We start from the raw sequence: 15,438 nt of genomic DNA, 5'->3' as shown, positions 1-15,438 counted from the left end.
TAGCAGCATCCCTAACAATTTGACTTACCGTGTGAAAACAGCCTCAAACCCCACAGCAGGTATAACAATACTCTCTCACGGAAAAGATCAATTATCCCCTTTCTTTTAGACAAATGAAGATGAAACAAACTATGTAATATCTCCCCTTTGTTAGTTTATTGTTCCCAATACAATTCTGCACTTAACAAACACAAGCAGTACACAGCATTCCCAATAGCTGTTCACACCATGACTCACTCACTACACATAACGTATCTCAATGACTGCATTCCTGACCTACTTTGGGAATTAATAAAGCATTTCAGACAAGAGGTCTTCCCCTTTTGAAAAAGGAGCGTCCCACCGAGATCACGTTCCTGGAACATGTCAAAATCCCTATAAAACCTCACATTTTTATAGTCCTTATATCAAAATGTGATTCACCAACCAAAGCGTGGGTGATAATGAAGGTGAAGATAGATACCTTCTTAAAACAGGAGATACTTATGCCACACATTCGCTGCTTTGATACTACATAAATTCCTTATAGTGACCAGTTACTGCATATTTCAGAACTGGTTATTTCACTCGTCAGAGGACATTATAGTCTTTAAAATGGACTGTTATCTACAACATGATTTTTGAACTTTGTCGCCACCATTCTTATGGGAATAAACCCAGATGATTACAACTCCAAATACTGTGGATTTAATTCCCTGTCAAATGCATGTAGTCTAGATACAGTGATTAAGAGACATGAAGGACTGGGGTGGGGGCAGGAAGGAGTGGGGTTTTTTTTAGTGTTATGATAACTCCAAAGCTGGTCTGGAAACTCCTACTTGTTCTCCTCTGGCGGATATTAACAGGGACCTTTGCCTTTGATTCATTCTGAGAAATGCCCCAGAGGAATTTATTCAAAATATTTGACATAGTTCGCAAAAATCCTACAACTCCCCTTAACTGCACAGAAGGCAATGTAAGCTGGAAAATAACCTCATAGGTGCAAAAAGCAAGAGGGTTTATGGTGGGTATGGGGCCACACTCTTCCCCGTTTATCATTATTACCATTTCCTGCAAAAGAAAGGACAGTGGAAACCCACCTCTTCTCTATCAGATACACCTGACAACTTCACTGGCACGATTCCTCATACTGTTGGCACAGCCGTCCACTTCGTCTACACTGCTAATGCACTGGGATAAACCCAATTCACATAACTTACACCAGCTCTAGAGTGCAAAGCAGATGCTATCGCATCACAGAGCATAAAGTTTCCCAATTCCAGAGGCAACCTATACAAAAAAGCTCATTTAAAAGATCTGTTGAGAAAGTCTCCAAACCTGAAATCCCTATCAAAGCTACCTACAGAGACAGAGCAGGGGAATTCTGCTTTCTCTTTTCCCTGCCTTCACACCCACCCACCCACACCTACTAAAGCCCATAAATAAATCGTTCCAGGCTTTCTTAAAACCTGGATCTCCATTTAGTGCTCAAAGACTGCCTGAGCTTTAATGAGAAATGAAACATGTCCAGTAACACTGGTGATGTGGAACAAAACACTCTCATTCTCTGATATACCCAAGATTAGATCAAAACAACACAATCTATCCCTCATCTGCAGGATCAAGAGTCGTAACACTAGGCTACACTAAATCATGCTTACTGGGATGTCAGGACTACATCATAAAAGACGTGGCTACATAATATCCTGGCAAAGACCTAGGCTGAACCATTCTTGCCAAGCGTGCCACGCTTCACATTGCTTTGGGCACTTTTAGATGGGCAGAAGATTCACTTCCCAAGGCGCCAGCACAGGCAGATTCCAAAACTATCACTAAACATGGACTTACTAAAGAACACCTTAAACCACAGTCACCTCATCTCGCTGCACTCCCACTCCAAACTCACTGAAACGAATGTCCTGGCAACTTCACAGAATGGCTGGGATTGGAAGGGACCTTCGGAGATCATCTAGTCCAACCCCCCTGCCAAAGCTGGGCCACCTACAGCAGGCTGGGCAGGAACGCATCCAGGTGGGTTTGGAATATCTCCAGAGAAGGAGACTCCACAGCCCCTCTTGGCAGCTTGTTCCACTGCTCTGTTACCCTTAAAGAAGCTTTTCCTTATGTTCAGATGGAATTTCCTGTTCCGTTTTGTGCCCCTTGTCCTGTTACCACACTGCTGAAGAGTCTGGCCCCATCCTCTTGACACCCGCTCTTTAGATATTGATCAGCATTGATGAGCTCCCCTCTCAGTCTTCTCCAGGCTAAACAGACCCAGATCTCCCAACCTTTCCTCATGAGAGAGGTGTTCCCTTCCCTTGATCGTCTATGCAGCCCTCAATGGACTTCAACGGACTTTGCGTCAGGCCAAACACCCGGTGAACGGTATCAGTCCACAGGCCGGTTAACCTGGATTCCTCACAGAGCCGGAGCCCGGCGGGCTGCCTCTCGGCTGGCAAAGGGGTGCCAGGTAAGGCCTAACCCCCCCTACCTCCACCACACGGCAGCCCGCCTCACAGACACCGAAACGGCTCCTTCCGAGCGGCCGGCCGCACACCAACTGGCCAGATACGGCCGTAGAGCCCTCCCCGCCGCTGGAGGGAGGCCTCAGCCTCTCGGCCGAGCCCTGTCCACCCGCGCCCCGCCGGCAGCAGCCCTCAGGCCCGCCCGCCGCCGCCGCCATCTTACTGCCAGGCGGGCGGCCCCGCCCCGCGCATGCGCGCACAGGCAGGCGCGGTGTGACGTCACACGCAGCGCCCGGGCAGTGCGCATGCGCACGGCACGATGGCCATTTCACCGCTCCCGTCTCGCTTCGGCGGGTACGGGGGCCGGGCAGGGACAAGCCAGCTCCATTCACGTTCCCGTACGGGTGCTCAGCGGGGACACGCGTGTCCAACGGCGAGCAGGCTGGGGCGGCCCGCGGCTGACGGCTACCACAGCGGGGCCACTCGCCCAGCCCTGCACAGGCTCCGGCCTTGGACCGCAGGGGACTGCATCCCCTCATCTCCCAGTCGCCTTCCCCACAGCCGTGGGCAGGAGCCATGGCCGAGGCTGGGGTTCACGGGAAACCAGGCCTCCATGTTGCGAAGGGCCCTGGGAGGCCCCTCAGCGCTGTATTCGGGATCTCCCCACCCGCGTTGGCGGCCCCAGAGCTTGTCAGAGGGGAGAAAGGTTCCCCCGATGGCCCCGGCCATGCGCCCCGTGAGCCAGCCTGCCTTCATACGGCCACGGCGGTTCCCTGCGGCCCTGCACCGGGTCCGGGAAAAGCACCTGGTGTTATTTAAAGGACAGTACCCAGAAGGGGGGAACCTGCTGTAGCAACTGGTGAAATTTCCTATATAAATATTGATGAGCCCCAGAGGGAAAAGGAAATTAGAAGCCAGCTGGCCAGGTCAGGAGGTAGCCCATCGCCGCAGGCCCCAGTGGCAGCCTGAGGCCCCAAAGGCGGCCTCCGAACGCCACCTCCCCTCTGCTGGCCACAGACCCACACAGACGTGTCCAGCGGGCTCCTCTTTATTACGGACTGGCAACCGCACACGACAAAAACGCACCTTTTGAAACCCATGGGTTTTACATCTAGACATCCCTTTGTTCCATGTCTGGGGCAGAAGCTTTTGAATTAGCTTCATTTCTTTCTTAAATTTGGGCCTAGTAAATGCCAGCTCTTTTACCACTGCCCTGTCAACAGCATCCTGACATTTTGGTGACACTGCTCGGGGTTGGTATGGGCAGGACACGTTTAATGCCAGCTGCTCTGCTTTATTCAGGGTTATCATTGCTGGCATAACATGTAGCTGAGGAGTTTGAGGAATATTGTTTTTTTTTTCCAGAAATGTTCCTATTCAGAGAAGGCCCAAATGTACAGAAGAAATATAAAAATATTTTGGAAATAAACTTTAAAGCCTACAAGACAAAGACTAAAAATCAACTAAACCTTAACTCTCCTTTGCTTGCTTGCAAGAAGAGCTTTGGGAAAGATCCTGCTTTCAGTTTTGAACTGGGGAGAAGTCCCATATATAAATTTTTTCATTTCTCCCTTTGCACAGCTTGACGAAGGAAATCGTGGCCTAGGGGCACAGCACGCTGGCACAATGTTTCACAGGAGGCTCCTTTCCCCCCTTAATTCTTTCAAGTTGAATAAGAAGAGGTAATTTTCAGACATTAAATTTAGATTAAGTCATGACTGGCAGTAAAAGCAGCTTGATGTCGTAATAAATATGCCTTCACCTAAACGAAAACAATTAGAAGATAAAATGATTCTTAAAAGTCAAATAGTATGGTGTTACAGAATATACTGTATTGGGAAACAGTGACCAGAAAATGAGATATTTGGGTTCCCAGACTCAAAAGGATTACACAAAATAAAGCATACCTCATGGTTTAAGAGATCATTCCCTAAAACTGGGTCAGAAGATGTTGCCTCCTTTTGTCAGCAGTTATTAAAAGTGACAAAATCCTTCCTGATACTAAAGTATTTAACAGGATTTCATAGGAGAGATAAGTACACCAGAAGACATGCAATTAAAATTCGGAATTCTCGTTGATTTACTCTATCCAAACCACCAAGGGCTGGTCAAGACTGTTCAAAATGCTTGATAAATTCACAGACATCTCCTAAGTATCTAGTTTCCCACATCATTTTTATATGAGAACAGGATCTGAGTTGGACACCATCACCCTTGTAAAAAAGCCAGCCACCTTTCTGTACTACCTTTACCAGTGTCAAGAGGCGAAGAGATGTTTGTGTTTCCAGGTTGAAGTTAGCTGCTGTTTCCTCAGGCGTGAAGATGAGCTCAGCGAGGTCAGCCGGAACCGACTTGGATTTGTTTCAAAAAGCCAGCGCGAAGGAGGATGAAGTGTGTTCCTTCCAAGGAGATGAGAACAGCGACTCACCTCTAATCCGAGCACTAATGCTTTTGGCTGTTTGTTTTCTAACGGCAGGATTGGAAGCCTCTCTGCCAAGAGAGGTTGTGCAGTCTCCATCTTTGGAGGTTTTCAAGACCAAACAGAATAAAGCCCTGAGTAACCTGGCTTGGTCTCATAGCTGATGCTGCTTTGAGCAGGAGGTTGGTCTACAGACCTCCTTAGGTCCCTTCCAACCTGAGTTATTCTGCGATTCTATTATTTTCATCCATTTTGCATCTATCATCTTTGGCTTTCTTTAGATATCAAACTGATAAAGATGAGATTTGAAAGTGCATTTTTATAAAGCATGGCCAGAAAAAAAGTTGCGAGTGTAACTGCTTTGTATGACTGAGACATATGAGCCAGCCAGAAAGAGGTAAAAATCTCTGTACGAGATGAAAGCATCATGATAGCTCTTCAAGGAAAAAAGATAAAAAGGGTGAGAAATATCAAGTCTTTTAAATACATATCACATGCCTATATGCATTTGCAAAACCAACTGAAACTGCAAAATAACTACCAAAACACGTTTATAGCACTACAGCCTTCAGTGTCCTGCATAATAAGGGCCAAGAGGACTTTTGGGCATAGTCTCCACTGGCTGCAAGGTTATATATCATACAGTCTAAGCTGCTCCTTCATGTCTCCTTCAGACATCTCTCCAAATGTGTCACTTTTTTCCTTCATGAGCCTGAAGATGGCAGCCAGCTGCTCTCTCTGAACCCTGTCAAGAAGAAAAGGAGAAGTAGGAATAGCGAGTCCCCAGAAGGCACTTTGAGCAAGAACACCACGGTCAAATGAAACACGAAGCCAAACGCGGGTCATTTTACAAGCCTTCCTGGCTGCAGGAAATCTGCCCATGTGAGATAAGAAAGAGAGAGCCTCTGGTTCTCCTTCCTCCACCTTCCATCTATCCAATCATCCTGCACATCGCTCTGCAGTTCTTTAAATATGGAGATAAAACAGGCTGCTTTAACACTAGCTTTGGAGTTCCTTAGGGCTTATCTATGCTCAAAGTTTCGAGATAACTCGAGATGTGGAATTTCATAAGACCAACATGTCCCCCTTTAGCAGACTCCATAATGAAACGGGATGAAGTTTCATCAGGACAGTGTCCTTTCATTCTGTAATGAGAGTATATATATATATATGAGTAGATACAGAGTGATTCAGGAATAGCTATGGAATTTTAAATGCATACCCTGTCTTAAAACTAGAGACCAGGCTACACCTTCCAGTGTGGACATGACTTTAATCAGCCACTGGAAGATAAGATCACAGATAGAAATTTGCTTTGATTGGAGAGTTCGTCTGCCAATGTCAAACGGTGAGATGGACTCATGTAGCCAGTCCAGCAACGAGGTGATCCCTGTGAGGGCAGGAGCTGACTGGTGGACCATCTAGCTCAGATTTCCATCCCTACAAAGTCCCGCAGTAGATGATTAACTCCCTTCTCCCCGTAACAGATGATATCCTGATTTTTCCCTAACATGAAGTAGTTAACCATTGTTGTATGTCCTGCAGCACAAAGATTTTTATCTGTCACAGGACTTTATCTGAGGTAGCTTTATAGGAGGGCTTATGTTGGTCATGCATCTACTGATCATCACTCGGGGATACAGAAGGGTGGGCAGCACAGGAGCGTCATTTGTTCGCAGGTACCTCGTGAACTGATGCAACTGATTTTGATGTCTACAAAATCCTCTTTGAGGGAAAAACGAACATGCACCTTGGCTCCGGTCAGGGCTGGCTGTGGGCTGGTTCGTTGTCGTTGCCAGACCCCAACCTGATTGGGATGAGATGGCAGTGTTGCCTAGCTCACCTCATCCCTGACTCTCCTGTGTGAGATTAAAAGAACTAATGAGGTTGTGGTGCTTTATGGCTGTAACAGGGGAGAAGCACTTTGTATTACTTCAAGTCTCGTTTTGTCCCTACGTGACTGTGGGGCCAGAATTCAGCGACAGCCCATCAGCTCAGAGCACAGATCTGCCGCAATCCCAGCTCATCCTGCTTGTTTAGCATCCTTAGAACTCCCCTGGGCTAGAAAGACAGACTCTGGCTTTTACTTCCACATGGTCACCCTGTCAAGAGTCCTCTGTCGCCATCACAGCCAGCTTTCCGCATAGGACTTTAATACACTGTAATTAATCCATTTAAATACACGCCATTAGTTAACCTGAGGTAGTCTTCCTGCAAGTCCTGTGTGGACAAGTTATTAGCTGTTCCAGCAACAGGAGAGGTAGAAATACCTATTGACAGGCAAAACCAGGACGCAGTCTTTGCTCAAAAGAAGAGGGGACGGCATCAACACATCAGAAACAACCACACCACGAACAAGATCAACGGAAGGAGACAGTGAAGAACAAGCAGAGGAGCCTTCGGGTGCTGAGCTCCTGCTGAGTGGGGCTCTGCATTTTCCCCTCTCCTGGGCTAAGCCCCAGCAGAAGCAAGACCAGCAGACTGTCCTCCCAGCACCACTGCAGCAGGCAGGGCAGGGAAAAAAGCAGATCCTGGCAAAAGAAAGCTCATTTGCCAATTCTTTTCTATTGCAATTAAAATGCAGTTGTCCTAAGGCCAAACATATCCTGATAATGATGTGGGATCTTTTGGTTACAAAAGCTCTGGCCACAGGCTGTCAAGTGCCTGGATTTGTCTGGTTCTTCTGTAATTTTTTTTGTGCTCGCACAAACAGCATCCAACCGCCCTTTCCAGACGAGAGGAAGGGAAGCACAAGTCGTTGGTGATCAATATTTTATTTTAGATCACCGCTGGGCACCAGAGGGCACATTTCCAGTCTGGTGGGGAGAAATTCAATACAGAGCTTTGCCTCGCGTGTCTGAAATGCATGCCGGCTGGGAGTGCTCCACACAGGTCTGCATCCCTTGCTCGTTATTTCACAGACATTAACATTGCTGAAACCTCCCCAAAGGCCCCTTTCCTTGTCTCCAAACCACGAGCACAGACAATATTCACTCTATTTTTTTAAGCCCAACGTCAATGCATTTTGGCTCTCCCCTCAACTTTAAATATCATGACTGTGCATTTGAAAAGCAGAAATAAAAAAGAGATGTTACTGCTCTTACTTCTCTGCACTACATAATCTACAACAAAGGGAGAGCAAAACAAAGATAAAGAGAAAAAAGAGCCTGGGAAGGAGAAGTAAGGCGTCAAAAAGGATCTTCTATCAAAGGCGACCTTGCAAAACAACTTTGTAGTGCTCCAGGTTGGGGGTTTTTTTGATAATTTCAGGTCAAACCTACCCCATTCACAAGTAAAATCATTCTCTCTTCCTGTAAGTGCTGTCCTCAAAACCACTTGGATTCAGGAGGTCAAACAGGATTTTACTTATTGCTGACAAAATAGATTAATTAAGGATTTTCAAAGCAGCCTAATTCGTCTTGATAGGCAATTGAATTTGCATACTTAACTCCCTTAGGCTCTTTTTAGACATTTCATCCAAGAGTTTTACAATTAACTGGAGGTTTGGGGCAGTGAGCTGGAGGTACGTTAATGGAGATCTCCGTTTCAGGAACAGCTCGGCACCCGCGTTCACAGCAGCCGAAATCCCGGGCAGAGCTCCGCATTGGGAACGCCGCTAATTGCTCTGCAGCCAAACAAGACCAGGCTCCTGCTGCAACGCTGCGTTGCCCCCAGGAGAAATAAGAGAAAATCCTTGACTTTCGCCACTGGTCTGACTCTATTGTTAAGGAAGCCAATCATTTATGGGGTAAAAGGCACAGGAGGGCAGAATGTACCTCTAACCTAAAATCCCGATTTTCAACCCAAATCTCTTGAGAAACAAGTTACAAGCTGCTGGAAGCAGGGAGAACAAGCACAAACCAAATAAACTATTCAAAGGTTTATTGGACCAAACAAAGGCAATTTTTACAGATTCAAGCCACTAGAATTACAGTCCTTTGTGTAAGAGCCACCATCAGATATAAAACAAACAAACAAAAGTAAAAAAATACTCAGACAGCCATTTGAGTTGAAGAAATAGCTTGACTTGCTGCCACAAGCAAAAAAATCTGGACTCAACTATAGACTTTGCTCAACGTACATATTGCCGTGTAACTTAAACACAATGTATATAAGGCATTCTTTGCATAGTTGGGTGCTCGGGACACAGAGTCAGCCAGCCAGCACCGAGGGGAGACAGCGGCTGTACCAGCAGGATGTTGAAGCAGAGGGTCCAGATGTGCCTAAATTCATATGCAAACCCCTGAACACGCTTGCAGTTGTCAGCTGGGAAGGGGCAGCCCAGCCTCTTCTAAAGCTGAAGCCTCCTGCTGTTCTATAAATGAGCCCTTTTATTAAGAATTTGCCAACCCCAGGCGCTGGAAAGGACAACTGTGTACAAGGTTTCAAGTATTGTCTGCATAGGAACTAAAAAGGAAAAAACAAAACCAAAAACAACCACAAAACCCGCCCGTTGGGTTTCTGATATGTTTGCAGCGTTAGCCAAGAGGCAGTTGTCCGGCAGTGAAACTTTGAAGGACACGTCCCCACCCAGCCTGGTGTTTCTACAACATCGCTAGAGGACTCGGACCCTCGTCTCACTCTCACAAACCAGCTGGGTTTGATTTGAAACCTGCTGTGTCTGAAGCAGATATACCCGCCCAGCCGAATTCATCTTCCGTATGGGACAGCTGAGGAGCAATGCTGAGCTCTGGCTCCAGCGGACAAGCCACAGGGCTAGCAAAAGAGAGCACTGGAACAGCAAGCCGGCAGAGGAATGGGGAGGGTGTCTCTTCCAGGACCCCCACTATCTCATCCTGAGCCAGAGGGAACCCCTCATGCCATAGCTACCTCCTTGGGTCTCTCCTCTTGGGAACTGGAGTAGGGAAAAGTGAGAATCCAGATATTAACAGCAGCCAAAGTGTGGTCTCCTAAACCTCCACCACAAGCAGAACAGCTAAACTATCAACCTTTGTCACTTCTCGAGTCTTCTGTCTACCTACAGAAGCAGCTCTCTGCTAAAATAACTACAGAAGCGAGATTTGAGTCAGTCCAGCTACCGTCTGCCATCCCTCACCTGGACCCCACTTTGTCCCTCCACCCCTCAGAATAAAGCAGCGTTGTACAAGATTTGGAATCATAGGCAGTTCCCACCCCCCAGCAATGAAGAGGAGTTTGGCCCCAGGAAGAAACAACTTGATAGTCTGGTATAAGGTCCAGGTTGGTCTGGGAGAAGAGCTATGGTTTGCCCACCCCAATAAAGGAACAGCACAGATTTCATGGCAGGCCTAATACATGGTAATGAACACAACTAATAGACTTGCTGCATATTTAGTGTCCAGTTTGGGTTCTGTTTGGGGGAGAGGGAGGATGGTTCATCCCAGGCCCCCAAACACAACTGAAGTCACTGCTTGCGCCCTGCCCCACTCCATGGAGCCACACAACAGGATCTCCTCAAACTTGACACCACAGGAGTTTTTGAAGAACTCAACTTCAGACCAAGAGGGGATCCCAAGTTTTGAGGGTTTATGGATTTCTCTTATGGGTGTGTTTGGTTGGTTTTGGTATTTCTCTCAAGCCTTTAAAGATGCCAAGGGATGCCTTTAGGAGGAGGCTAGGGACAACTTCATATAGTCTTCAGTTCTGCAAAGAGAAACAGGGAGAGAAGAGAAATCATTTCAGTCATTTCACCCCTCAGGTTGGTTCATTATTATTCACATAAACGAGCAGGGGGAAGACTCAGTGTGTGTTGGGGTGAAGGCAAAACAGCTTCCTACCTCAGGGCAGAACAAGCCACTGTTTGCAAACCTCACACCTCTAAGGAGGCGGCACTTTGCTTCATCAACTGCAGCAGGATAGTCGAAACCCAACCAGAAGTGCGAATCCTCTCGTCTGGCACCAGTCTAAGTTATAACCCTTCTGACCTACTGATGAGAAATGGAGAAGCCCAGCTAATTAGAAGCCTTCGTTAGCTTCAGGTGTTTCTGCCTCACTGTCCTGTGCAGAGCCTCCCTGGGCTACTGGCACCCTCGTCCAGCCCAGATTCCTCTTCCCACCTGCAGCCAGATGAGCCGGGAATGAGTACTGGATTCACAGAGCAGTGTGCCTGAACAGGTCGACCTTTCTCAATCTTCCTACAGATGTGTCTGTTCAAAGGAAAGAGGCAAAAAACCCCAGACTCCCTACAGGTCATGAGACTTCCTTTTGATGGGAAGGTCTCCCCACATCCCAGGGAAGGAAGGTGAGATATTAGATGTGTTTTATGGGTGAGGACATTCAGGCAGTCCCTGAGGTCTTGCAGCATGTTGTTAGCAGAGTTAGGGCTAAAAAATGTGGTCCCTTGTTCTCAGCTGGAACCTTTCAGGTACTCTGCCCTTACTGCCCCAGCATCTCTCATGGCCCAACCGTCCACAGTGGGAAACACCTGACAGTAGGCTGGGCAGCTGCCCGTGGGCACAGAGACCTGCACTGAGGTAGAGGGAAACTACAACACACCTTACCTGGGTACTTACAAACACACACAAAAGCACCCCAGCTTAATTCCTCCTGGATTCAGTAGGGTTCACTGCCCATAATACCTGAGCCCCATTTGAAAGTCCCCTGCTCCTGCCAGCCACAGCATGAAGGCAAGTTACAGCTTCATCTCTTCCTCAATCCTCTGCAAAAAAGGTTGCCTTCTCCAGCAGCCTCCCAAGTGCAGCCGGCGACCCGGATCCCGGATGGGAGATACAGGCTGAAGCATCACGTGGAATCAGGGTTACTCAAGCAACGCTGCGGAGGCTCAGTAGCTGGCCCATTAGGACAAAGAAAGGAAATTCTCCGAAGTGGATAATCATTCTGCAAGATTCGCAGCGCTGAGGATCGGATCATCCCGCTCAAGTCACGCAAGCATAATCAGATTTCATGCGCGAGGGCATAAGCTCGTTGCCACGGGGGCCCAGAAGGAGAGTCCCCTCCAGAACGCTGCAGTTGGAGCGGTGAGGGATGGAGGATGTCAGGGAGGGTGGATGGGGCTTGGCTGCAGCCTCTCGCAGGGATACTCACCTCCAGGACAGGGCCAGGCTGACAGCTGGGGTGAGAAGATCTTAAACCAAGCATGAACCTAATGGAGGAAGTCTGTCAGAGCCATAAATTCCCCATCTGCACAACAGGGATACCCCTTACTGCTCTTGGAGCAAGCTGTGAGGGGGATTAGGCTAAAGAGCATGAGACAGTCCATCACTGGGGACATTAAGGCCATAAAACCCCCCAGGCTGAGAAACTCTGACATTGCTGCCATGGAGCCTGAGACACTTAATTCGCTTGGGATGGAGGCCAAGAGCTTTGAGCCACTCTTTAGCCTTGGCTCTTCCCTCCTTTCCATTTGCCTTGAACGATGAGATCAGCCTGATTGGCATGCTTTCCCCTAGCAGCACCTCAATCAAACCAGGTTAGAGTCTTCATTTGCTGGAAGGCCATATCCTCTCTTCAGATACAAATTATCCAAATACCTCTGCTCTGGCCCCAGCTGAAGGCCAAGTCAGTAAATCGTACAATTCCTCAGCTGGACATGGTTCCATGCAAGGAAGAGCTGGAGAACAAGGAGCTCAGTCAAGGGCAGGTCCTGGCTTATGAAGGAAGCTCAGGTACTGAAGGTCTCAAAAGACCGTGCTTCTCCTGAAGCATGGAAACTGGATGTCCTTCTGGTGGCCTCAGAAGGATTCCCCTCTCTCCAGCTCAGCCATGGCATCAGCACAAGGCTATGGGCTTCTTGCCTTTGAGAGCAGACAGCATCCCAGCACTGACACACGGGGCGGGCTGGGGGAATCTCATATGTCCTTATCCCTTATGTGCACGAAATCCACAGCAGGAGGTCAGGAGATCCTGTAGCCCATCCATAGACGATAACTTTCCAAAGGGGTCCTGACCCATTCCAAGGACATCCCAAAACATCTTGTTGTAACCATCTCTGGCAATCGCTTGTGCCCTTTTCAGGAAAGCTGATTTTCTGAAGTGCAGACCATTCCCAGCTCCTTCCCTTGGCAGAGGGAGCAGGTGCTCAGCTTCTCAGGAACATCAGTCCTCTGGTCTGAAATCCTGGCCAGAGGGCAGATAGCAATCTGGCTCCAGACTTTTTTCAATCCAGATGGGCTAGGATTGACCCTTGAGGATCAAGAGCAGGGAAGAAAGGCACCGGGTGGTCAAGCTCTTCCTCAGGCATTTCCCTGCCATTTCACTGCTGGGGATGGTCCCATCACCACTGCTTCCCATTTCCCTACCATGAGGACAACTACCATCTCATTTCTGGTAGAAACCATACCCCGGTATTGACCGGGATCACGGTACTGCAGGAAGAATATGAGGAATGACATACTAAATCTAAGCTTTCCCCATGGTCCCAAAAGCGTGGGCCAGTTGCTTCAGCCAAAGGTAAAACAGAGAGAGTGGACTTAAATACAGAACAGGGAGAGACAGTTGGTGCTTAGAAAAGAGTGGGACAGTGAGAGGTACCAAAGGGAGCTTCTATCTACATAAATCCAAAACTCCTCCAGTGGGACAGAAAAGTCGAAAGGTGCTCACAACCTCGGGAAATACCTACTGCTCCTCAGGAACACCAGGAAAGCAGTCGAGGCTGCCGGAGCCGGCACAACCAGGGAGCACAAGCCCAGTGCCTTTCGGACAGGGGCTGGCAAGGAGTCGTTGGGGTTGGGCACCCCTGAGTGGACCTTGCCCACCGCTGTTTCAAGGCGGAAGCCTCCTGCCTTTCCCAGCCACAGCAGCAACAGCCGAAAAGGCCAAAGCACAGCCAGGAAGGTGGCTCAAGCTCCCAGCCAGCTCAGCCAAGTGGCCACAATCACCTCCTTCATCATGTACCCATCCTCTTGCAACACTCCTGACCCCCCAGCCAACGCCGCAGCAGTGGGGAAAGCCATGGACGGGCCAGCCTGTGCTTTCCTCCATCACTCAGTGGTTGTGCTCCAGCTCACTGTCTACCAGCTTGTACCCAGCCTGGTGTGATGCCCCGATTCCCCGCAACCCTCGGACTCCCCTGGCCGCAGGGGAGCCGCAGGAGAGGCAGAGCCAGGCTCCCAGAGAGTCAGCAGATAGAGAACGGCAAGCTGCCCACGCCGCACGGGATTAAGCAGAAGCAGATGAAGACAAATTGTGAGCGTTGGGTGAGGGAGACACGGAGAAGCAGCCACAAGCTAGGACAATTCAGGACCTGAGCCAAAAGAAAAAAACCCAGGAGCTGAAGCAGAATTGCTGTCTGGTCTGAAATCTCACGCCAGGGCAGGGTCAGAGACTCACACCCTGCGAAGACTATGGGGGAGCTTGCAAAAGTTTCCTCTCTGGGATGGGAGGAGACGGGGAAGGGGCTTCCTGGCCTCCCCTTCCCTGGGTTTCTGAGGGAGGCATCCTGTGTTCCTCAGTTTTTAAAGCTGCTGGGGGACTCATGACTCAAATCAAATGCTCTATAAATAGGGCCAGAGCCCAAGTCCACTGACATCTCATAGGTCAGAGGACATTTTCCCCAGGGATACGGTGGAGGCAGGGAACAGCACAGGGCCACCAGGAGACTCCCTCCTCTTACAAGCGGAGTCTGGCTCCTACAGAGGGAGCATCAGAGCAGGGGGAGCTCATCAAGGACCCTCAAACTCACAGTGCCCCTTTCTTAGCAAGCGGCAGGTGGGAAGGAAACGTGCCCCATGTGCTGGGTATTTTGCAGCTGAAAGCAGCCTTGCCCACGGTTGGTGCCATCCCCGTGGCTGGTGACCACAGTGAAGCAGTGGCCAGCCTGACCTGAAGAGTCCCGTGGCCCTAGTCTTTGCAGTTCCTTGCTGCTACACCTCCTCCCTCAGCCCAGGATGACTATCGTGCTGCAGAAGATGAAAAGCAAACAAATAATAAAACCCCAAAGAAAGCCCAAACTTACCAGCTTCCCTCATCCAAAAGAAGCATCATGCCGGACAGGACAGGACAGGACAGCAAAGCCGCTGGGTTGGGGGTGAAGGTTAGCAAAAGGGAGGAGAAAGAGGCCCAAATCCCATGCTATAAAGAGGGGGGAGCAAGCAAGCGAGCCAGGGCTATGTGATGACAATGCGGGGGGTGGACAGGGACAGATGCCGATGAAGAGCTCTCCCAAAATGCAACCGCCCCCAGCCCAGTCCACCCACTTATTTTTGGAGGGCCAGCAGTGGAGATGTTTGAAATGTCAAGGTCTGTCAACACAGTCGTTAAACCCCTGCAGCTGCTTCCTGGCCTTGTGTGCTCCAGAGTTGTCACCACGAGCATTGTCTCCTTCAGCTCGGTTCTCCCTCAAGCCACAGCTGCATCCCCAATTTGATCTGGGATGTCTGGCAGGGCAGCGGAAGGTCTCTCCTCTCTGCCATTCCCTAGAGCCAGGATCTGTCCAGGGCACCCTGCCTTGCTGAAACTCCGGGGTCCAAGCCCAGTTTTATTCACTGCCTGGTAACCAAGAGGTACTCTGAACCCAGCTGGGGAGGGGACAGGTTTCTATTGCTAAATTACCACCAAAAGGACTGAGCGTGAGATTTACAGCCATCCAGTTCCCCTTGCATGAATTCCAACTTCCAGCTGAGCCCTAGGCTTAAATCT

General features: G+C 49.1%; 1 protein-coding gene across 7 annotated transcripts in view; it reads right to left on the bottom strand.

The window, feature by feature from the left end:
- Positions 1-4,463: 4,463 nt before the first annotated feature.
- The window catches only part of MXRA7 (matrix remodeling associated 7), a 30,576-nt gene continuing 19,601 nt past the window's right edge, over positions 4,464-15,438 (bottom strand). For 4 of the 7 annotated variants that reach the window (XM_054221695.1, XM_054221694.1, XM_054221699.1 and 1 more), the window contains one exon: positions 8,729-10,485. Coding sequence is in view for 5 of the 7 variants with exons in the window: in XM_054221694.1 (XP_054077669.1) it covers positions 10,446-10,485 (40 nt within the window). In the remaining 2 variants the exon portion in view is untranslated. Of the gene's footprint in view, positions 5,609-8,728; positions 10,486-15,438 lie in introns of those variants that run through there. The other 3 variants (XM_054221692.1, XM_054221693.1, XM_054221696.1) reach the window with 1 other exon arrangement.

This window comes from Rissa tridactyla, chromosome 15 (genome assembly GCF_028500815.1).
Source record: "Rissa tridactyla isolate bRisTri1 chromosome 15, bRisTri1.patW.cur.20221130, whole genome shotgun sequence".
NCBI lineage: Eukaryota > Metazoa > Chordata > Aves > Charadriiformes > Laridae > Rissa > Rissa tridactyla.
This window is presented reverse-complemented; position numbering and strand designations above follow the sequence as displayed.